The sequence below is a fragment of the Staurois parvus genome, unplaced genomic scaffold (assembly GCF_062004578.1).
Source record: "Staurois parvus isolate SC_StPar_1 unplaced genomic scaffold, SC_StPar_1.0 ptg000108l, whole genome shotgun sequence".
Classification (NCBI taxonomy): Eukaryota; Metazoa; Chordata; class Amphibia; order Anura; family Ranidae; genus Staurois; species Staurois parvus.
The window spans coordinates 4711442-4736693 of NW_028317904.1; the positions used below are offsets into that span (position 1 = coordinate 4711442).

At 41.7% G+C, this 25252-nt stretch overlaps 1 protein-coding gene across 1 annotated transcript in view; it reads left to right on the plus strand.

Moving 5' to 3' along the window:
• LOC149467497 (receptor-type tyrosine-protein phosphatase H-like) overlaps positions 1–25252 on the plus strand; it is a 581796-nt gene that overhangs the window by 233401 nt on the left and 323143 nt on the right. Inside the window, exons 9-13 of the mRNA XM_089671609.1 lie at positions 4858–5127; positions 11269–11541; positions 16496–16810; positions 18055–18312; positions 18399–18483. Of these exons, the coding sequence (XP_089527735.1) occupies positions 4858–5127; positions 11269–11541; positions 16496–16810; positions 18055–18312; positions 18399–18483 (1201 nt within the window). The remainder of the gene's footprint in view (positions 1–4857; positions 5128–11268; positions 11542–16495; positions 16811–18054; positions 18313–18398; positions 18484–25252) is intronic.

A 25252-nucleotide genomic window follows, 5' to 3' on the forward strand; every position in this document is an offset into this window, starting at 1 on the left:
ATTCCTGCAAAGAAATCAACAATGGTTAACAATAAAACAAACTCAATAAAACAACTTTATAAGGAAAAGTGTGTGGTGGTATGCCCACCATTAGAAAACCTCCCTGCATCCACCCACTTCTAATGGTGGGCACACATGAAATGTGCCAACAAATATAAAATATATATGCCGAAGCATAGGAGCCATCCACCCACTGGCCACCCCAGGCCCCCATGCTTTGGCATATATTCTCTTTTTTTAACTGCGGATGAAAAATCTCATCCAACAGCGCTGCCGACATGGATTTATGTCTATTCTGAGAGCAAGTTCCTGTTGCTGTCAGAATAAACAGGTCAGTGTTGCAGCTGAAAACATTCCTACAAACAGAAATGATTAACAATAAAACAGTAACAATAAAAACAGTAAAAGTAGAACAATCACAAAAAATTACAACAAAAAAAACTATAACTATTTTTGGTTTTTAAATTTTTTTATTTTTTGGGGGGATGTGTACTTTAATTTTTTTTTTTTTAACTTTTTTTTTCAAACTTTAAACATTTTTAAAACAGATGGTCGGGTCTCTCCAAATGCGATAGCCAGTTTCCTGACTACCTAACATCTTTCGAGAGCCTGTGTAAATGTGCCCTGAACTGTGCCGTGCTGTACCCTATACGAATAGTTCACTAGTGTATGGTAGAGGCGGAAGCAGGGCTTGACGCAGAGGCCAGGTTGGCCAGGACAGGAGGGACAACAATAGCGGCTGTCACGCCTAATTCCACATTTGCTGCAGACACGACATCTTTTTTGGGGTCTTCTTTGGGTTGGGGTACCAGGAATGGTATCGGGAAAATGTCTCTCATGCCGACGGCTAACTGCATCTGGGATGGGGGTTTGGGGCGCAGCACCTTCTGGATACAAAAGGGCCCTGATGATCTCTAACTAGAATTTTAGGTAGGATTCACTATGTCCAGTTGCTTTGTAGAGAACAAAAGCGTTATATACAGCCAATTGAAATAAATAAACAGACGCTTTTTTGTACCAGCGTCTGGCTTTTCGGGAAACTAAGTACGGCTTCATCATCTGGTCGTTGAAGTCCACCCCTCCCATGTTAAGGTTATAATCGTGGACACAGAGGGGCTTCTCAACAACACCAGCTGCTGTGGCAATTTGGACGGTCGTATCTGCGTGAATGGAAGACAGGAGGTAAACATCCCGTTTGTCCTTCCACTTCACTGCGAGCAATTCTTCGTTTCTCATGCAGGCTTTGTCCTCCTTTCTAAGACTGGTATTTACAAGCCGTTGGGGGAAGCCCCAGCGATTAGGTCGCACAGTGCCACATGCGCAAATTCCCAGATTGAACAAATGTCTAAATAGTGGCACGCTTGAATAAAAATTGTCCACGTATAAGTGGTACCCCATATGGAAAAAGGATGACACCAAGTCCCAAACTATCTTGCCACTGCTCCCCATGTAGTCTGGGCATCCAGGGGGCTCCACGTGACTATCTGTTCCCTCGTGAATCCGAAACTAACATGTATAGCCTGTTGCCCTCTCACAGGTCTTATACATCTTGACCCCATATCTGGCACGCTTGCTGGGGAGAAATTGTTTGATTACAAGGCGGCCAGAAAATTGAATGAGGGACTCATCGATGCAGATGTTTTTATGGGGAGTATACATATCTGCAAATTTTTGGTTAAAGTGATTTACGAGGGGCCGAATTTTGTGGAGCCGGTCAAATTCAGGGTCACCCCGAGGACGACTGAGTGTGTTGTCGTAGAAGTGCATAAAACGCATTATCGTCTCATATCTATGCCTGGCCATGGCAGTAGAGAACACGGACATATGAGCAAGCGGGTCTGTGGACCGCAATTGATTTTTTTTATTAATGCCCATGTTGAGGGCTAGGCCCAAAAAAACTTTAAATTCGGAAACCGTAATGGGTTTCCATGCAAATGGTCTGGCAAAGTTTGAATTTGGGTTGGCGGCGATAAATTGTCATGTATATAAATTGCTTTGATCCACAATCAATGCATAAAGATCATCTGTGAAAAACAGCTCAAAAAAATCAAGGGGAGTAGTTAAATTTGCTGTTTCCACCTGAATTCCGGGTTGGGCAGTGAAGGGGGGAAGTACGGGTGCTGCAGAATTTGTGGGCTGCCAATCGGGATTTGCAAGCACATCCGGAAGGATACTAGGGGCTCTACGGGCCTGTCTGCGAATTCTTGGTGGCCGCGGGACACTACTTGTGCTTGCCACCGCACCAGCTTGTACTGCATTTATGGGACTCTCCACATAACCAAGTGATACTGCAGGGGAAAAAGAGCGCCTGGCTGTCAGGGACTGCTTGAACCGCTACAAAAAATTTACCGACAAGTGCTAACAGAGATCAGGCCTGATTCTGTGAACACTGCGGTTTTGTGTGTAATGTATCAAGTGACAGTTATCTACTGACACTGCACTTGCTGGGGGAGAAGGGGGGGGGCGTAGGGGCTAAACGCAGGTGCTGGCAGGTGTCGGGGCTGATCCCGCTAACACTGCGTTTTTGGGGATACTATAGTAATGTGAACGCTGGTATAGCGCTGATCTGATCAAAGATATTGATCCAATCAGACACTATACTAGCAATGGAGGTTTAGCGTGCAAGTGAGCGTGTTCCTGGCAATCAAGGGGTCAAATGTGATTACTTGTGTGCTAGCGGGCAATCTGACGCTATCTGGGAGGGGCGCTAACTGACGCTAACACTATAGGAAGTCACCAGTGACACTAATACAGTGATCAGTAAAAATCTGTTCACTGTAATCAATGACACTGGTGACAAGGCAATGAAGGGGTTAACTGGGGGGGGGGGGCGATCAAGGGGTTAAAAGGGATTACTGGTGTACTAGCAGGCAAACTGGCGCTATCTGGGAGGGGCGCTAACACTATTTGAAGCCACCAGCAACACTGATACAGTGATCAGTCAAAATCTGTTCACTGATCAATGACACTGGTGACAGGGCAGTGAAGGTGTTAACTGGGGGGGGGTGATCAGGGGGTTAAATGTGTCCTAGGTGTGTTCTAACTGTGGGTATGTGCTGTTTTACTCACGATTTGTATGTCTTCTTCTCTGTCTGGAACGGAATGTGCCAGGCAGAGAAGAATGACATCATATCCTGTCTTGTGTAACTGTCAGCACAGGACAGGATAGGACAGGGACCGATCATCCGATTTTAGCTGGACATCACAGGCTGAAATCGAATGATTGATCCCTCCGGGATCAAATCATGACACCCACGGGTCAGCGGGAGCGCGCGCGCCCCCTGCCCGCGAAAACCTTGGGAGCGCGGAGCACGTTTTAAAACGTGCTTTTTTGCAGCCGTGCTGCCCTGCAACCGTTTATATGCAGTGGCTGGGCGGCAAGAGGTTAATAAATGTACTACAATCTTCTACTTTACGGGCAACACGCATACAATTACTCTTAGATAGCAGCTTTTTTTAATTAGTAATTTCTTATTATTTGTGGACATCAATATTGAAATTTGTTAAAACTTTTATGAGGTGCAAATTTGAGGTCCTGATCTAAAAGTTTAAAACCGCATTTAGCCCAAAAACTAATATGCTGTATTGCAATCTACAAATTCTAAGATGTGGTGGCTGCATTTGTTTTCTTTTAGGTCTTTTTTACCCTTTAATTTCACCTGAACAGTAAGTCTGTTATTTTTCAAATTCCTGCAAAAGTGGTAGTTGGAGGGTTGAGACAAGCTACTTAACACTGACAGGGATGCTTACATTAGTTAGTTTCATTCATTTATGTAAAACCGTAATCCCAAATGGAAAAGAACTGTTGCTTTAACGTTTCTTCATTGGTCCTCCATTCTCTAAAACAGGAAGAGTGTTACTGGCCATACCACCAAGGTTAAAAAAAGTAGAAAAAAAGCTTTAAAAATAATTAATGTATCCACCACATGTAACCCCTTCCCCTTTTACCCTATTAAAGGTGATTGGCTGTCCTAGTGGTCATATGATCGGGAGCTTGTCCTGCTGGCTATCAATCATTAGTGGGGACCAAGAGCTGTCTTTGAAACCTCAGCTGCCCAGTGATGCATGTTAAACTGGCGATAACATAAGAATTGTTTATCTGCAATATAGTACATTTTTGTTTTTGGGTTTAATACTGTTTAAGCTCATCCCAGCCCAATGTAAAAATACTGAGATAAAAAAAGAAATCCCCTTTCTTACAACCAGTCTTTTTACTCTGAACCCACTGCCCTGCCCTACATCCCCTTTTCATAATATAGGATTTCCCCTGTAGTCTTCATCTTGATCTCTGTATGAGAAAGCCTTTCCTCTGTGATTTAGAAAGCATGTGGACAGGATGATGCATACAATTTATCTTGGCAGCTGGCGGCAAATCATGAGGTTCTGCATCCAGAGCCGTGCATCTCTCCCTGTACTGATGTAAACACTGGCATGTGCATGAAGAACCCATTCCGTACAGCCAGTCTCCTCTCATTGTGTCATGGATTTTGATAAGCTGGCTGCATGGAACACTGGTCATTCCAGTTGGGCGCATAAATACAACCCTTCATACAAAGGTACGGGTCTATGTGCATATGAAGGCAAGAAGGCATAGGTGGATATTGCATTTTGATGAAAGGTCTGGTCTGGTCTGGTGTGGACTGTCTGTTCTGTAGCAATCTACTGCTGCCCAGGTACCAGACTCAACACAGCAAACACTTTTCACCTGAGATTGTATTTAGTGTGTGTGTGTGTGTGTGTGTGTGTGTGTGTGTATATAAGCTTCTGCTTACCAGCCCTTTAATCATTATGAGCATGCTAAAATAGTGATTTTTTTTTAAATGAGAAAATAGCTATTTCTTTTTTTCTCTTTTCAAGTGCCATCAATTGTCAGTACATTTGCTGTTGTCTCCAAAACTAACCAGTCTGTGGTTCTTAACTGGACATTTCCTAATAATATTAATGTGCTTACATATACATATATTGTGGAGGTAATATGCATCACTGGGAACTACAATATTTCAAATATTAAAGAAAATTTCACAACAGTGAACTTGCAAGCTGGAGTAACATGCAGTTTTACTATCTACACTGTAACCATTAATGGTGTTCGGAGCGTTCAACATCCATTTATTGAAGAAACGACAAGTAAGTTTGTTTTGTTATAACTAATATTACACTGTTTTAGGATTACTGTTTAATGTTTTTGTTTATTGGGTTTTAAAGAGTGTGTTTTGTACTCTTTTTGGTATTTTGTCAGATATTTTTCATTAACATAATACAAAAAGTTAATTTATACATATAAGGTGGCCACACACTATGTACCAAGAATAAATTGACACAGGGCTTTACAGGTTCTAATACAAATTCACAAACTATATCATAAAATTCATATATTTATGAATATTTAAATTAAATGTAATCGGAAAATATATAAGGCTGGCACATAAATCCACATCACATTGCTATAGAATCCCCTTTAAATCTCCCCATTGTCTGATCTAATAGAAAACGGTTGCAATTCATAGGATAGAAATGCAGAAAGGAGCATCACACCAAAACTGGATAAAAGAGTCCAAGATAATTTTAATTGTTGATAGCTGTATAAAAACAGCCAACATGTTTCAGGGGCAACATCACTTTCCCTTCATCAGGGCTACAGGAATAAGCAAAAAACATAATTATCATAATTTGATATTATCATAATGATCACAAATGTCATAATTATGAAATATTGTTTCTAGATATGCATATGAATTTCTATCACATAGTCTCACATAATAACAACAGCAGGGGCATTGATAGGATTGTAGAAGACCCCAGGTCCAGAACTCCACCTTTGGGCATTCTGCACCGCCCTATAGCAGAAATACTGCTACAGGGCAGCACGGCTGTGCAAAATCACGTATATATAAGTGATTTTGCAGTTCCCTGTAAGGTGCGCACGCTCCCTGCCCGTGCAGCCATTTGCGGCCTTGGCTGTCAATCACTGGGTCCCGGCCAGAGTTTCCCCGCCGGCACCCGGCGATCACTGAGTATCACTGATGGGGGAGAGACCTGTGTATAAACACAGATCTCTCCCCTGTAGGCTCCTGCACACTGCTCTGTATGGCACTGCATAGCAGAGCCATACAAAGCAGTGTGCTTACAGTGTAAAGCACACACACAGCACACAGTAAAGCATCACACAGCACACAGTTAAGTCTTTGATCGTCCCCAGATGTTATCCCCTTCCTGTCCAGTGTCATTAGTACAGTGTCAGTGCTTTCTATTAGTACTGATCACTGTATTGGTGTCACTAGGGGATGTCAGTGACACCAAGTCAGTTCCCCCCAGTGTCAAAATGCAAATTGATCAAATAATTGTCTTCTGTGTGAATAGTGTGGTCACACACTGATCGAAATTTGTCCGATCCATGCTGAACTGACTGAAGGTTAATCAGTGTATGACCACCTTCATATACACAGTTTTGTGGACAGAGCTGGGTTTAGGAGTACACAGCATGCACAATGTAGGAGTCTGGAATACATAAAATACAGAGATCATGATTCAGGAGCACATAATGCACAAAATGCTTGGATCAACTGGATGAATAGTGCAGGAATCAGGGATACTCCCCATATTCCACCTCCTAGTTCAAGCCCTCTTCCCCCCCCCCCAAGAAAATACATCCCCATGCACAAATCCTCTCCTCCCAAAATCCCCCTATGCGTTAATGTGATTGGAGCTTAAAAGTTCCCAGCTCCTCTTAAAGCATGCTGTTCTGGAGTTCAATTCGTAACTTCGTAACAACTTCCTTCTAATTACAAAATGGTCAGATTCATGTGTCAGCACATTTCATGGACATACAAAGCTACTTCCTAGAAAATTAAAATCTATGGATGTTTAAACATATAATTTTAATCATATTTTGAGCTGATCTCCAGGTTTTAGTGAAGTTTACATAGTTTGCATGGACCAATTTGATCCAATACAACCATTTACTCACTAACATCTGCTGCAGCTTTCGGCACTGTAACGGTTTACTTTACTCCTGAGGTATGTTGCTGTTGTGCATTGTCTTTGGCTGAATGTTTTATAGGTAAATGGAATCATATTTACATAAATGGTCTATTCATAGGGTTACCTCCCCTTTAAGACATCTGGCACTCCAGATCCTTTTATTTTTCAATGTGAGCCTAGAGCTGGAACTCCTATGTGGGGGATCCTTTTATTTTTCAATGTGGGCCCAAGAATATTAAGGAATGATTCAGTTTATTGAGATTTGGTATAGTGAATAGTTACTGTTTTAATTTACAGATACTGCTGAAGGGCATATTATTGTGAAACCATTGAACACTAATATAATATTAATACAGGGAGGAATCTACTTTTTATTATACTATCTAGTCAGTTAGTGGAACCCCAAGTTTTCATTCCTGATTTAAAGAACGCATGCAAAATTGGGGATGTGTGTGCATGGGATAACTGCTCGTTTTTGTCTAGGGGCGAGGAGAGCAGAGATAAACTTACCTAATCTGATGATCCTCCGAGCACAAGACCGGTCCCTGACACTCCTGCCCCCCCCCCCCCCCCACACACACACACACACACACACACACACACACATACGCTAGTGATCTTGTGAATGAACTGTTCCTGATATCATCAGCCCCATAGACCAGCTCTGGACGTGAGGATGGCAGAAACAGTCCACTGCTGGGCGTGTGGGAGGGCTGTTTTCCGGAGGATTGAAGGATCAAATAAGTATAGCTTTTCCTTGCGCCCCTGCACAAAATGAGCAGTTAACCCATGTAGTGTGGGCACAACCCCACTGCATGGGAACATAAAAAAATAAAAATTCTACCTTGAGTTCTGCTTTAAAGTGATTCTAAAGGCAGAACGTGCAGCTTTCCCCCCCAGCCTTGCTTATATTTACTTGAACCGCATCTTGAACCAGTGATGTGCATTAGAGCCATGGCTTTAGTTATTATTATACAGGATTTATATAGCGCCAACAATTTGCTCAGCGCTTTACAACATAACGGGAGACAATACAGCAACAATACAGTTCAATACAAGAGGGAAAGGAGGGCCCTGCTCCTTGGAGCTTACAATCTAGGAGGGAGGGGCTAGTGGTACAAAAGGTAATAACTGTGGGGGATGGACTGGAAGAGTAGAAGATTCCATTATTAGCTGAGGGTAGCATAGGCTTCCCTGAAGAGATAGGTTTTCAGAGATCGCCTAAAAGTGAGCAGAGTAGGCGATAGTCTGATAAATTGGGGTAGAGAGTTCCATTGTAAAATTGTTAAAGTTAAATTGTAATGCATTATTTAAGCATTTCTCTAGAATTTCCAAACTCATTATATATTCCTAGAGTAAAAATCTAATAACATTATTTATAGTATTAAGGTTTGAGCATGCACTACAGACACAAATTTAGCTGCTGTGATATATAACCAGAGTGTTCATTTTGAAGTCAAATTTTGATTTGGTTTTAGTCAGTCTTTTGACTAAAATGCCATTTTAGTTTTAATCGTATTTTAGTAATCCAAATTGTTTTAGTCGTATTTTAGTCAACTAAAATAGTGATAATTTCATAAATCAAAATATTTTCATTGATGAAATGAACACTGATAACATGTTTGTTCATTTTTAATAAAAAAAAACAGCCTTTACAATCAATTTAAGTTTCTAAAGATATAATTTCCCCTTATATTACATTTGAAGAGTGTTGCCTTGTATTGAACTTTAAGAAACAACAACACATTTTTGTCTCTAATATGGAAAAAGTAAAGTCATACAGCAACATGCCTCTGATGTAAAGCAATTATTTTGAGAGTGTCACCCTTATCAAAGATTTGTTAACCTATTACTTAAATCTGACTTTGACAATTGTGAGTGATACATGTTTGATGACACATACTGTATATAGTATACAATTCTTAGGCCTAGTACACATGATCAGAAAATACACAGCTTTCGTTCAAAATTATTCGAAGGGACAAACACAACGTTTTTGTTTTGTATGATACCAGATCATGCAATTTTTGTGTAATCAGTACAGTATTAGTCTAAAAAAAATGGGAAAAGCAAGAACATGCATGCTCAGAAGTGAAAGAATACATTATAATGCAATACAACATGTTATATCACTTCCAAAGTTGTATTCTGTTGTACTAGAATTTTCGTAACTTTATTAACCTCTTAATTTTTTATATGAAACTAGCATGAAAAAAAACAATGGACAATCATTCGTCCGATATTCTCATCATGTCTAGGCTTTACAGACAATGTAAAAAAGAGTGGTAACTCCGTTATCTCTAAATATTCCCATGGGCAGTCCTGGTTGGTTGGGTTCACACAAATACGTTGTACATGAAAGGTACCAAAAGTTTTTTTGAATGTGGCTGGGACAATTATTACATTGGGTTATGAACTGCAAGAGGTTGGTTTTAAAAAAATGTGTATAACCATTCACTCAGTAAAAGTGCATGTACATTCATTCTGTGCCAATGGGGCAAAAATAGGATGATGCTGAATTGTGCTCATCAAATGTAAATCATTGATTTTAAAGGGAATATACCACATCTGAACGGTATTACAATCTTCTGATACTTAGCTCCATCCATGGATTGCCTTATAAAAGGCCTGGATTCTTTCCTAGATACACATAATATAAATAGATACTAACATATAGGTAAAGTTTATCCAGGGAATATCTGATTGCCTCTTGGGGGATCAAGAAGGAATTTTTTCCCCTGCAGGAGAAAATCGGATCATGCTTTGCTAGGATTTTTGCCTTCCTCTGGAACAACTGTGGGTATAGGATTATAACTTTTTTTTTCTATGGTTGAACTGGATGGACTTTTGTCTTTTTTCAGCCAAACTAATTATGTAACTATTCATCTAGTGGCCAAATCAGTAATTTTCTATTTCAAATCAGTTATACTGTATATTCTCCTAACGTCCCAAAGAAGTGCCTGTTTATGTTCACAAACCATACTGAGATGTCAGTTGGACCTTATAGTTTTGAAATTGGAAGGAAACTGGACTCTTATGAATTGGAAATCTTTTTCATTAGATAACACGTTGGGGAATTGAAAGTGATTATAGTATGTGCCAGCGTTATGCATTTTATGATAACATTTTAGCAAAATAATTATAACAATATTAATTTTATTATACAGTTTGTGCACCTGTTTTAGTAATAAAGAAGTCCCGTGTGATTTTTTTTCTTGGTAAACAATTATGTATAGGAATGAAGGTACTTCCCATGAAGGATAAATGCAGTTACAGATGTATACTGATTAATTATTAGGCATACACACCATAGTCTGAGAGTGAGTTTTCCTTTAGATTTACTGTATCAGCAGTGTAAGGTCTTACCAATTCAGATATAAATTAAAAGGATTGTTTAGATTGGCTTTCATAGTATATAGATGTTAATACGAACATATTACGAAGATTGTACAGTCATATTGTAAAGTGTGTGGCCAGCTGTAAAATATGACATTGGTTTGTCATTAAGTGTGTATACTGGGACCATCTATATTTGTATATTATATGTGCACATGCTACCAGACAAGCATTGAATTATTTTGCATTACTCTTGTCTATATACTGTACAAGTTGTTGGGCAGCATAGATCCATAGTGATTCACTGAAAATTGGATTGTCATTGAGGAAAACCATGTTGCAATTACTGACTGCTCATTGCAGTGAGACAAAGCTCATCACTGGAGAGATAGCACCTACAGATTAATGTATAAAAAAAAGGCTGGGAAAATAAAATACGACAAAGCAGTCTCAATAAATTTTGGGCAAACAGGTTGCAGCCTTCATGTGTAAAAATGCTCATGTGCAAAACAAAAGTATTGTCCTTTGATATACACATGCAAATGTGAAATCCAAATAATTAATACATTTTACACACATTTTTTTAATTCAAATATTTTATTGAGTGACACAAAGGCCACCACAAGCATATTAACATCCATCATAAGTAAAGATTGACTCCACGTAGGGAAAAATAAAGAAACAACCACTGTTAACAATTTGAATCAAGACACTAACCCATCACACAGGGTAAATTAATAAATGAGCAGGAAGGAGAATATGGATGCCAGACAGCAAACATTTGGAGAAAAATTAAAGTGGACCTTCTTGCCAGAATTGATGTTTGCAGTGCAGTAACTCTGATAAGTTTCTTTGTTAATGTGTTTGTGTGTGTGTTTTTTTTTGTATGATGAAATAAAGCTGTAACAGATCATTCAGAAATTTATTCTAAAACAAATACATTTTTTCCAGTGCCAAATGAACCAAAAAGTGTTGCTGGATATGCGACTGGTATAACCGAAATAGTTATTGATTGGATACCACCTACAGATGTTCACAGTAGTTCATATGAGTACAATGTGGCATGGAAAAATGTGAACTCAAACAAAGACAAAGGACAGAATACAACTAATGACACAAAATGTATCATCAAGAACCTATTTCCAGGAAATCTCTATGCAATAACAGTAACATCTGTATTTAGAAATACTTCTAGTGTAAATGCTGTTAACAATTTTCAAACCAGTAAGATAATTTTTCTTGTTTATTTTTTCTGTATCTTGTCATAATTTAGTTTGTATGACTAATGTAGTTATTTTTTACCAAGAGGGTGAAGTGTAGTGAACAAAGATCCCTGACTATCAATCATTATCAAGATCCCTGACTATCCCTAACTATTAAAGCAGAGTTCCAGAAGTTTTTGGGTTATTAAAGTCAGCAGCTACAAAAACTGTAGCTGCTGACTTTTAATAAACACACATTTACCTGCCTTGAAGTCCAGCAATGTTGTCACCCGCGCCATCCCTTCTCCCCTTTTCTCCCCTCATGGCACCGGCATCTCTACTGTGGGCACCAGACTGTGACAGATTGTGGCTTCATAGCCGGGTGCCCACTGTGCATGCGTGAGTCACGCTACGCTTCCTAATTGGTCCGGCAGTCTTCTGGGACCTGTGAAAGTTCCCAGGAGACTGTGGGAGGGAGGAGGGGGCAGAACTTCTGGCTCACTTCACCGCGGCAAACTAAGCTGGAAGTGGGTACCTGTCAAAAACGGGTATCGGCTCCCCCCAAACGGTGCCAAATACGGCAGTGGAGGGGGGAAGCAAATAAGTGGAGCTTCTGCTTTTGAGTGGAACTCCGCTTTAAGCTTTAGAGGAAACTTTGATGTGCTGCCACAATCCAACTGCCCTCTGTGTTGTCTCTTGGACAGCAAGCCCATGAACATTCACATCCAGTCCACTAACCATTTAGAATGTTTAAATAATGGAGAGGAGGATGTGGGAGCTTCTGCAAGAAGAGGAAAAACTATTGCAAGGCACCTCCAACACCAGTTTTTCAGTGGGGAAACAACCACAAATGTTCCACTATGAATGATTGCTGTTTCCCTAAGATCTTTCCACAGGCGTTTTTTGGCATTATCCATAGAGACATTATTGTTTGATCTGGAGCAAAATGGCCCAATTGAACAACTGACTCCTTGTGAGTAGATATCCTATGAACTCGGTAACACCTAGCACATTGCAGTAATGCATGTGGTACTGCACACTTTACCACAGCACACTGAAACACCCCATTGGGTTGATTTCCTAAAGGCAATTAGACTGTGCACTTTGCAAGTGTAGTTGCACTCTTCAAGGGCATTTTCTCCACATCTTGATAAATGAGGGGAGGCTCTGCTGACTTCCATCCTCCAATTATGTGTAAACATTTTTATTTTCCTTGGATGTGGTTGGGTATTCTTTGGAAAGTGAAGCTTCAATTTATTTACTAAGCTCTGGAGCAAATGTTCTTGTAGAGTGCAACGGCACTTTCAAAGTGCACAGTCTATTTGCGATTAGTAAACCAATTCCAATGTGTGTGTTGCCGTTCATTTTGAAAGGCACTCCTTTGCATGTGCAAAATGTATCTGTGCTACAGCACACCACAGGTGACCACAACTCAAGACATAGGTTGCAGCATGCTGCAGTGAAAAACTTTGAGTACCAGTTTTGCTGTGTTGGAGTCCATTAAAAATGTATGGCCTGCATAAATACAGTGCACAACACAGCATGTTACTGCAGAGCAGTATAATATGAATTAGACCATAGTGATAAAATTCATATATTACTATTGATGTCTTCTGTAAAATGTATAAAAGTGTACATTGTGAGAATTGTCTAAAGGGCTTATCACAGTTAATTCACTGGAATGCATGATAATCTTAAACTTAAATCTTAATCTTACAACCAAACCAGCTCTATTTGAAAAGACTTTGATGTAAAATGTGATTTGTTACTATGGGCTACTTCCACCATTATTTTTGTTCCTGAACTGCATTATTGAAGCAGCCTATTATTACTTCTCTTCCCTCATAGCAATTTAAGTCGAGGGGAAAGGCCACATAACAGTTGGGAATTTTCACCTTAACCACTTGCTGACCAGCAGCAGCAGTTTTACTGTTGGTTGTGGCTTTTCTAGTCGTGTTGTGGACACATCACATGTTTGTCAGCAGGCTCAGAGCCAATGATTTTTTCTGTGAACCTGCTGATGGCTGTGGGCCAACCACAGCACAGAGATCTGTGTGTTTTGTAACAAAGCACACAGATCTGGCTTTCTCTTTCTCCCTGTTCTCACATACTGTTCAGAGCTGAGATCAGGGAGAAGAAAAAGACAGATCTGTGAGTAAAATCAGCACACATACACTTGTTTGGCACACAGTTAACCCCTTCATTTCTCTCTTGATCACCCATGTCACCCAGCCATTGTCAGTAGTACAATGTACAAGTGTACAGTATTATCACTGATCACAGTATTAGTGTCACTAGCAACATCAGATAGTATCAGTTAGAGTCAGTTAGTGTCCCTCTCAGCCAGTGTAAGTTAGCGTTAGTCCGTGATTGTTCGCCCCACTATCACAGTCACACTTTAAGTCGCTGATCACTCCCATTACTAGAATAGTGTCTGTATGCATTAGTATCCCGGTCACAGTCAGAACTATGCTAGTGTCCCCAAAAATGTAATGTTAGGATCAGCCCCGATCGCTGCCAGCACTTGCATTTAGCCGCCCCCTTCCCCCCAACAAGTGCAGTGTCACTATAATTTTTCTGATCATTGCCATCTCTAATACATTGTCCACAAAACAGAAGTGGTAGCAAGATCAGGCCTGATCTCTGCTAGCACTAGCGGTTAATTTTATTTCTAGTGAGTAAGGAATCTCTGATTGCTAGCCAGGAGCTATTTTTCCTATAGTCACCATTAGGTATCGGTAAAGTCAGTGCTCAAAATGTTCACAAAAATGTATACTAATGAGGAGGCATACAGAATTCTGAGCATGACAGATGAGAGCAAAGGGGAGACCACACTGTCAGAATCAGGCTCAGAATATGAATCTGTTGAAAGCAGGCTGGCCCCAGATTCAGCAGCACCTGTTATCACCCTATTCACAGCCCTAACTGGGGTTCAAGTGGAAACAGGCAACTTAACAACATCCCTTGACTATTTATGAGCTTTTTTACACCAAAGACCTATATAATTTGATTGCAGACCAAAGTAATGTTTATGCCCTACAGTACATCACCCCTAACCCAAATTCATACCTTGCCAGACCATTCGAGTGGAAACCTATCACAATTTCCAAATTTACATTTTTTTTAGGCCTAACCCTTAACATGGACATTACAAAAAAGAAAGAATTGGGGTCGGAGATTTGGATGTATACAAATTTCTGAATGGACATAGTAACAAATGTCAATGAACATGAAATAAATTTATAACAAAATTAAAGAATGCAAAGAATGCATTTGTTTCTTTTAAATTATGTTACATGATTCAATAGTAGTTCAGGCCCATGGGGAAATAAATTCAGCTTTGGAGCTTGTTCAATTATTCAGATTCAAGTAAATTTGGGATTTAAAATGAATTTGTCATTTTTACAGTTCATTTCCACAGTCTAAAGCAATTAGGTTTGAAAAATTTGAGGTGCCAAATTTTGCATTGTATATATTCCGTTGTATTTGAAAATATTGAATAGTTTTGTTATATGAATAACAAATCCACACAAAATATTGAAACCGAAAATGAATATGTAGCAATCACAGGCTGAACAAAAAAGGACCATAACTTGTATACCCAACATTAGAAGTATGTATAGATGTGTGGTGGAAGCTTCTAATGTTGGGCATATACTTTTTCTGACAGAGATTTCTTCGTCCACATCAATTGATGTGAATGGAGGAATCTGTTAGGTTCTTTTTTTGCTCAGCTTACAGGCTGAATGAAAAAAAAAAACATTATGTATGCCCAGCATTAGGAGTGTGGCAGAAACACTTAATGCTGGCCATACATGTAATATTTTTAAAGGTCCTAAAATGCCAGGGCAGTTTACACGCCACTACAAATGACCCCTTTTTGGAAAGTAGAGAGGCATGTTAAGTCCATGGAAGAGTTTTTTTGCCGCAGGTTTTTGGAAAATGCAAAAAATATTGTCATTTTAATGAGATATTTCTCACACATGCCATGGATACACATGGGATTACACACTAAAACACATTCTGCTACTTCTCCTGAGTATGGGGATACCACATGTGGGAGACTTTTTGGCAGCCTAGCCACACACGGCTCAAAATCCAATGAGCACCTTCATACTTCAAGGGGCCTGTGTGTCAATGGACACACAGAGAGCAACTCGGGAGTGAGCCTGAAAGAATTCCCCCATAGCAAGTGTCTTGCTATGGGGGCACTGGGAAGGAGGGAGGAGCCAGAAACGCTGGTGGGGACCCAAGAGGAGGAGAATTGAGGCTGCTCTGTGCAAAACCATTGTACAGAGCAGGTAAGTATAACATGTTTGTTATTTGAAAAAAAAAATCCATTACAATCACTAAGGTAGGAGATGTCTACAAGCGACCCACTGAGCAAGAACTTATTCATAACTAAAACATTTTACTGGATGGACAGACCCTTTAAGAGAAATATAGAACTGTGGATAATTGCTGACCTCCTCACATCAGTTGCCCATCTATCATAGTATATGTTGTACATTTGGCATAAACACTTTAAAGTCCCAGACTTCACTGGCTGAATATTTTTTTAGGTCATGGATTAAGCAGGCCTTCTAGTCTCTCCCTTTTAATACCCATGTGAACATATCCTGTTTTTTGGAAAACTGACCGGCGCAATGTGTGATCTTAGGGCCAATTCAAACCACACGCAAAATGCACTACATTTTTGATCTACAGTGAATGTAAATAAAAAATTAACTCCCCAAATGCAAGTTTCAAAAGCAGTGCTACTTTTGTACCAGGTGATCCAGTTGAAGCATGTTTTAAATAGTAGTTCATGCACTACTTTTGGTGCTGTACAGTGAAATTTTAGCCTATTAAAAATGAACCACGTGAATTGCACAGAATCGCATAGTGCGTTCCTGTGCAATTCAGATGTGAGCACGGTGTGAACTGGCCCTAAAAACAGTTCATTTATAAAGTTGTTTTGTTTTTTTTCCTTTTAGACCCAGTTTCTACAGAGAACTTTACAGTCAATACATCCAGCACCACTGCAAGCTTACAATGGGATCTCCCATCTTTTAACAACAGTAATGTGAATGGTTATCGTGTCATAATTCTGCTAAATAAAGCTACTGTGTACAACCAGACTACAGAAAATATGAGTATTCTTGTAGGTAGTTTGGAACCTGGATGTATATATGATTTCAGTGTGGAAAGTTTTGCTAAAAATAAAATTACTCTAGAAACGAGAAGTTTCAGTCAAATGGATTCAACGTGGATCTCATACAGCACGCCAAAAACTAGAAAAGAGGAAACAGGTATGTCAGACTTTTCTGCTTTTTTATGACATAGGACTTGTTGTATAGTGATTTATAAAAAAAACAAGAGTGTTACAGAAATGTCACAGCATGCTGTCTGTCTCTTTATGCTAAGTTTGAGTTGATCCTAATTAACTCCCATTTTGTTATCTACAAACTGGAGGTATTTTTTTTTTAATTTAATACAGGCATAGTGCCACTTTATAAAAGTGGCATTGTTAAGAATTATTTGAATGTACTGTATATGTCAGTAAAACTACAGAAACTTTCAGCAGGGTTTTTTTTAATATGGTACAGGTCACTTTAAAGGGTTGTCACTCCATAGGTCCTAGACAAGGACCTTCATGGCAGGATCAACAGGTATAATTTTACTAAAAGTTGCATATTTATAAAGATTTTAAAAGGCATTTAAAATATACATTAACATGTTAAAACTGTTGGGTGAGTTTAGCTATTTGGTTTAGATCTACTTAAATCTCTTAGTAGCAAAAAATTTAAATTGCCCTGTCTCTAGAACCTTAAATTGTTATTAAACACAGAACCCTGCATTCACTATATCTCCCATAGTACACAGAACATGGAAATGCAATTATTTCTCTAAATATAAACTGTTAATTATCTTTTCTCATCAGCAGTTAGAGCAGTCTTGTGAATTCTATCAGTGTCCATCAGAGCACTGGTTAAAGCTTGTAGGAGCAGTTTTCATTCTGCTCTAGGAAGATGCAGAACCCTGACCTCTGTCTGGACAGTGCTGATTGGCCCTGTGCTGATACCAAGAAAAAAAATAAAACCTCTCTAGCAATACACACCAAACTGAGCATGTGTAGAGTGACTCCGCACACTATGTCTTATCAGGACATAGAGGGAGTACTGTGGAAGAAGGGGAGGATCAGAGAAGTCAGGATCAAACAGCATTTTTACACAATGCAGAGGATTAACCCCTTAGATTCCACAATGAGTATAACAAGCATGCTTTACTGCATATACAGACTGATTTTACTTTGTGGGTTTAGAAACACTTTAAACTGGGTTTTGCATGAGGCTGATGTAAATACAGTGCTCCATCTGCAGGGAAATTCACAAATATCTGTATTTGATACAGTTAATAAAATATTGTAGAGTGAGCATGTAAATTTTGAAAGGCAAATGAAAAATGACTTTAAAGTAAACTTGATATAATAATACAAAACACTGTATGTGCTAGCTGAAAATTCACTTGGTAGTAAATATTTTCTCTTTCTTAGTGCCAGATCAAGTCCCGCATCCTAAATGCTCAAAAGTTGATGGGTACCAGATAAAAGTGGAATTTAAGTGTCCAAGCGGCAATTTTTCTGAAATCCAGGTGTGGGTCAATGATAAGCCCAAGAATAACTGCAGCTGTAATGAAAGCAATGTAATATCTGGCCTTCAACCTGCTAAAGGATACACGGTTAAAGTAGTCACTTTGGGAAAAGATAAAAGTAGTTCCACTGGAACATTTGAATGCTACACTGATAGTACAGGTATAAAAACACGTCACATTAAAATAAATTACATTAAATCTAATATTGGTCAGCTATATTGACATAAACTTTGTTTTTGTTAATAGGAGTTATTGTTGGATCAATATTAGGCATTTTATTATTCCTTCTCCTCATTGGATTAATTGCTTACTTCGTCATCAGATTAAGAAGGTAAGATTGTTACAATATTTCAAACTGTTTTCACAAAAAGGTGAACACCAGGTAACCAGTTAACTACACTGCTGAAATGCATACAGTATTTATTTACTATGTTATCTGCCAAAGACTTGTACATTTTTTTAGAAATTCTTGTTATGCAACTGCCTCATAGGAAGAGATAGCCTGGCCACTGCTGTTTGAAATATGTTAGACACTCTCCTCCAGCCTCTAGTAAAAAGAATACCTTAACACTTACAAGATACCAAAAATAATGTTTTCCTTGGAAGAATGTATGGAATGGCCCATCTGTGAAGTCAAATTCTTGTATTCAAGTATTCCACATGCCTTGGGCGCTAGGTCACTTAAACATCATATGAATATGTAAATTGAGGGGGCACTCTCGAGCAGCGGCTCAAGATGGCCACGTGCTAACTCCGCTCCTCGCCACCTGGACGCATCTGCATCATTCTAGCAGCCCAGAGGGTCCCCTGCCCAACCCACTACCTGGCTCCTTTCTCAAATGACCCTGGCACACCTCACGGGGAAAGATTCTGTGCCCACTCGGGCATCTAGCACCAAGCAAATGGGCCACGATCCAGACGAGGCCCTCCCGCCCAACGCAGTCTTGGAAGTGCTGGTTTTGAGCCCGGATCCTTTCTCCCTTCCACCAATGGAGGAATCCATTTATCCTACTGAAGCAGGTGACAGGTAGAGCCACAATTGCTGCTCCAAGCCCCAACTCTCTGATATGCAGACCTCCTGGCCTACTTTAAAGTCATGCTACAGACAGATCTCTCAGTGACAACTACCAAACTTGCCATCACTAAAGAGATCCGGGAGCAATGACCTGGAGGACAAAATGGAGGTGGCCATCATGGTCCTAGAACCATGAGGCCTTCCAGAAATGATCACCGACCTCACCTCCACGGCCACTACCCTGTTCCCGGAGCCAGCGATTCCCATAGACCGTTTGGAGTTTGAACAGATCCATCGGACACTAAAAAAAATGGAGGGCCCGCCCTGGGACATCATCAAATTTACTTTGTAAAGCACCAAGGAAACCCTCCTGAGAGTGGCCAGGGAGAATCCGGACCTATAGTCCCAAGGCCACCACTATTAGATCTTTGTTGCTTTCTCTAAAACCACCATTATAAAGCAGTAACAGATTAAGCCCTACACCTCGGCCCTTTTGGCTCACCATATCAGATACTGCTGGAGCTTCTCTTTCAAGCTCTTTCCTGCAGGGGCCGCAGCCATGTGGTAACAACCCTAGATGAGGAGCGGTTCCTCCTGTCTTCGCTCCATCTGCTATTCTCAGGAGAGGTACAGCCTAGCCTGGTGGGCTCCAACACCTCAAGATCAGCTCAAGATCACCTCAAGCGCAGCTGTCCAGCCATTCCTGGGAGAAGGTACAGGGTTATAAGCGCTTCCTCCCCAGCACCCCATCTGCAGCTGCTTCTCCAAGTTCTGAACTATGCTGTACATGGCCCCTCCAGGTTTTAGATATTCTCTCCTTGGCCTAGTTGAGCCTTTTGTTGCTTGATTTTAAGCCCTGTCCCCATTACCTGGATACTGTTTTTGGACACCTTCTGTTACATTGTAAATGCACCTGTTGGCATCTGAGCCTGGTTCTCCCACCCCCCCAAACCTTTTCCCTCCCTTCCCCCCCATTCCTTCCATCCCCCACTGGACCTCAGGTCGCCTACTCCCCTGTGTGGTCAATGCAACTGAACCACATGGAGAATGTTTAGACATGTCTGGATCTAGCATCCACTTTGAACATGAAGCCTTCCACCATCAGTCAACCATCATTGACAGTACCAAAGGACTATGCCCAAACTTGCTCAGTCAGTCTTCCCATGCCTTCCACTTTCTGGTAAACTGGCCCCAGGACTCTGGCATCTGGACTATATCCCTTCCCCTGGTTCCCTTTGCTACCCACCCGAAGCCCCTTTACCCCCTTCCCTTTTCCCCCACCAGAGGACCCTGTGGTTATTGCTACCTCCTCATTTTTAGTACCATAGATTCAAAGTTGCCTCCGGGACCCCTCTCTGTGCCGGCAGTATAGCGTCAAACAGCTGTAGCTTGACCCTGACGTGTTCAGCTAGGATAGCTGAAAACCCTATGACTACGAGCATTTGCTCGAAACGCGTCAGCATCGAGCTACAGCTGTTTGACGCTATACCGCCGGCACCGCGAGGGGTCCCGGCGGCAACTTTGAATCTGGGCAGTACTCACCTTGTTTTTTTGTTCTGCTCACTTGCCTATACTTGGAAATAAATATTCTTGACATATTGCACTACTGGCCTCCTCTGTTTTTTTGGAGCTCCTGAGGGAGCTGGCTACATCCACAGAGTGGTCATGAACGCTGAGTGCAAACCATGAGGCAGTGAAGGATGCGTTACCAGATCTGACCAAACCTATGTGAAGACATCTGATGTCCTTGTCATATTACACAAATGCGCATAAAGGTTGCGTATCTGGTGGGTGCGCAGTCTATATCCTATTTTTCTCACCTCATCCACAATTTGTGTCATTGGACGTCAGAAGAAGGTCATCTGAGATCTCGCTCACATTTTTACCTTGGACTTACTTCCGTTTGATATAGTGCATTTCTCTCACAATATCAGCCCATATCCTAGTGGCATATATATAATTGCACAGTGTCACATTATATTTATTCATTCATATATATGTATGATTTTATTCATTTGTTATTTTTCTGAAATTTTACTAGCGCTGCACCCTCTTTTATGTTACTTTTTATAATCATTGCTGAATTGTTTGGTGGGTCATGTACCCGGGCACTAGAGCTGGTGTGCCCCACTACCCCTGGGGCCTTTAGCCTGGCTACGGCGGGTGTTGGCCCGACCAGCCCGGTGGCATCAGTTTGGGGTTTCAAACAGAGCCTCTGCGGGCTTATATCTGTGGGCCTTGCCTTGCCCCAACCCCATTACCTTACTTGTTTACAGTGTTAGATTTAATTTGCCAACTGCTGTTTATTGTTCTTGCTGGCCCCTCCATTATTGTCTCTCATCACCTCTTCTGGGGGACCCCCCCAACTGGTGCTGTGGGGCCAGGACACTCCAGTGGATGTGCTAACTTAAACCCTCCAACCCACTCACTCACTTGAAGGGTGTCCAGGCTATTTGCAATTCCATGGAGTCATTGCCTTATGCTAACCATACTTAATACCTTGGGGGTTTGTTCCCCTCTCCTACTGCAAATGTTTTTTGATAATGCTCTTTATCCTTACATCTTATTGAGTATTTATCCATATATTCCTTCTCTCCCTAGTTTGCTGGAAGAAGGTGGGGAACCTGGAACATCTACTCTTGTATCCCCCCAACCCCCCCTTTTTTCTTTTCTCCCCCCCCACCCTTCGTGTGACCCTCCTACTTCCCAGTTGGCCCTATGTGCCTTGAGCAGCCATGTGTCCAGTGGCAGAGCTCCCCCCACTTCTAGTGTCCTCATTTAAGATGTTGTCCACTCTTGTAGTGGCAGTTAATTGTGTTTTTTCCCCTCCCATCTCCCCTTTCCACCTTTTCTCTTCTCTTTTCTTTATCTCTATTTCTTCTCTTTTTAATACTTCAGTCCCTGTGAGCCATCCTCATTCTGACATGGCCATCTCTTACCGTAGGGCAACGAGGCCCCCATGTTGAGAGCTGGCAGTGCTGCTAACCTCCATCTCTGCACTATGGCTTCTGCTCCCATAACGATATACTCTCACAACATCCACAGGTTCAACTCCCCAGTTAAGCCTTCTAAAGTTTTTCACTCTCTCAAGTCTAGCTGTATTGACCTTGTTTGCCAATAAAAGACCAGCTTTTCCTCCTTCTTGGCCCCCCAAATACCTCTCCCCTCACTATCCTATCTTCTAACTAGCCTCTGCTCCAAAGAAACATAGTGGTGTCCTTATCATGTTCTGCTGCTACTTAGTGTTTGTCTGTGTCAAGAAAATTGCAAACTCCATGGGTAGATATTTGCTCCTCCAGGGTACCCTCAATGGGCATGAAGTTACCTTAGTCACATACAGTACTACACCCCCAACCGCTTCCAACACAAATTTTTTTTCTCATCTTTTACAGGTTATTTTCCATCACAGCTCTGAGACCCTCCTCATGGGGAACTCAGTGTGCCTGTAGACTCAGCTGACAGTCGGTACGCCCCAAGCATCACCCCCTCACTTGACCAAATGGTCGAGAGACAGATGTGTATGCTCTTGCTCTCCCATGGTTTAGTGAATGTCTGATGTGAACATCATCCTCGTGATCGGGACTTCACCTACTATTCCAACCCTCACAACAGCTTCTGTAGAATTGATCACATCTTTGTCACATTCTGCTTCCTTTCCTGAGTCGAACGAATCTCCATTCGCACCTCCCCCTGGTCAGATCATGACCCTATTATCTTTTTTGTCTCACTCTCTTGCTCCCCCCGACCCCTTCCTCAATGGAGGCTCAACAAGTCCTTTCTCACAGCACAGGCCTCTTGCCTGGATGTACACACTCGCATCAAAACTTTCTTCACAGAAACCATGGGTTCAGTTTCCTCAGCGATCTCCCATTGGGAGGCCCACAAGGAGACCTTACAGGGCAACCTTATTCAAATGACCTCAGCCCCTAAATGTGAACAGGAACAGAGACTTTGAGACTTCACCACCCAATTTACAGTGGCTGATGCGGCCAAGACCCCGAGTGCCCATGACACTATTGCCACAGATTTAGATCTTCTGGCCTCTGACCAAGCTGAGAAGGCCCTACATTGGGCCAGGCATAAATTTTACTCCTGTGCAAACAAGTTGGGGGCAATGCTGGCCCAGAAACTGCACTCCTCAGGCCAAATGCAAAAACCAGCTTAGAACCACTGGGGGTGATCTCTCCTCAGACCACAAGAAAATTGTAGAGTCCTTTGCCGCTTTCTTATCTTCTCTGTATAGCAAACCTGCCTCCTTCTCTACTGATCTAGCCGATGCCTTTTTTCAAGACCTTCACCTTACCATTTTGTCTACGGCAAACTGAGAAGCGCTGAATGCAAACATAGTGGAACTGGAAGTGACGCTATCTATCAAATCCATCCATCCCTTGAAAGCTCCAAGCTCCAACATCTTCTGTAGCCTGTACTACCGCAAGATCTCCCAACTGCTGGCTCTCCATCTAACAGCTTACTTTAACGCCCTGTGTGGGGGAGAGGAGCCCTCCCCTGCTGCACTACAGGCACACATCTCCCGACATCTGAATCCAAAGCCCATGACCCCCAGGCATTCCATCCGATCTCCCTACTAAGTGAGAACATGGAACTTCTGGACAAAATTCGGTGTACCTGCATCAACAAACATTTGTATCAGCTGATTCAAAGGGACCAGGTTGGTTTCGTCCCTGGTCATCAGGCAGGGGAAAAATATCCGCAAAGAAGTACAACTTATTTCCCTGATGAACCAGCGTAAAATCCTTCCTTTGGCGTTTGACACCTTCTCTTGGGAATACCTCAGAAATGTGTTACACTTCTGGGGCTTTGGTGATTTTGGGGATTCATTTTTAACTTCGCTTTCAGCTCTATATTCCTCCTCTGAGGCCTCTGTCTGGTATGCAGGCTTCTTCTCAGACCCTTTCTCCATTTTACGGGAAATCTAATGTCAGGGATCTCAAGATCCGCCGCGGTGCAGGGGTCTGCGCAGGCGCAGAATATAAATGCGCACCAGCATGCGAGTGCTAGGACATAGGCGACCGCGGCAACAATCACGGTCGCGCATGCGCACTCACGCACACGGACGTGCGCCTGGCACCAATGACAGCGCAGGGCGCAATATTTAAACCGACCCCTTGCAATGCTCAAATTGCCATAAGGTCTTGTTCCTGTTCGTTCTGTTCCTGAGATTGCCTTGTTGCCAACCTAGCCTGACCCTGATTGCTGTTGACTGTCTCCTGCCCTGACCCATGGCTCGTCTTGACTTCTCTTCTGCCTGTTCCTGATACCTGACCTCCTGCTGCTGAACCTGGCCTGTAACCCGATTACTCTCTGCCTACTGCTCTGTACCGTTTCGCCTCCACTGTTACTGACCTGGCCTGCCTGACTTCGCTATCTCTCCATGGTGTCATCCGTCCATCCATCCTGCACAGATCCATTCGCTACTGCCCAGATCTGCTCCGCCTCTTCACAGCAGGCTCTTATCTGCAACGTACCACTGGCATTTACAGTTGCAAGAAGAAGTATGTGAACCCCTTGGGATTACATGGAGTTTTGCATGAATTGGGCATAAAATGTGCTCTGAACGTCATCTAAGTCACAACAATAGAAGAACACAGTCTGCTGAACATAATACTACACAAACATTAGATGTTGCCATGGTTTAATTGCACATAACATGTAAACATTCACAGTGCAGGGAGGAAAAAGTATGTGAGGCCCTAGCTTAATGACTTCTCCCAGAGCTAATTGGAGCCAGGAGTGAGCCAACCTTGACTCCAATCAGTGTGATGATATTGGATGTGTTGCTGACTGCTGTCCTGCCCTTAAAAAAACACACACCTGTTTTGGGTTTACTGGTTTCAAGAAGCACTGTCTGATGTGAACCATGTCTCGCAGAAAAGAGCTCTCAGAAGACCTACGATCAAGAATTGTTGACTTGCATGAAGCTGGAAAGGGTTACAAAAGTATCTCCAAAAGCCTTGATGTTCATGTGTCCATGGTACCTCTACTGCAGCTGGGTGTACTCAGGGGCCGCGACCGGGTCTCAGCCTGCTCCAAGTCCATCCCCACCATCAGGGGCTCTGGTGAACAA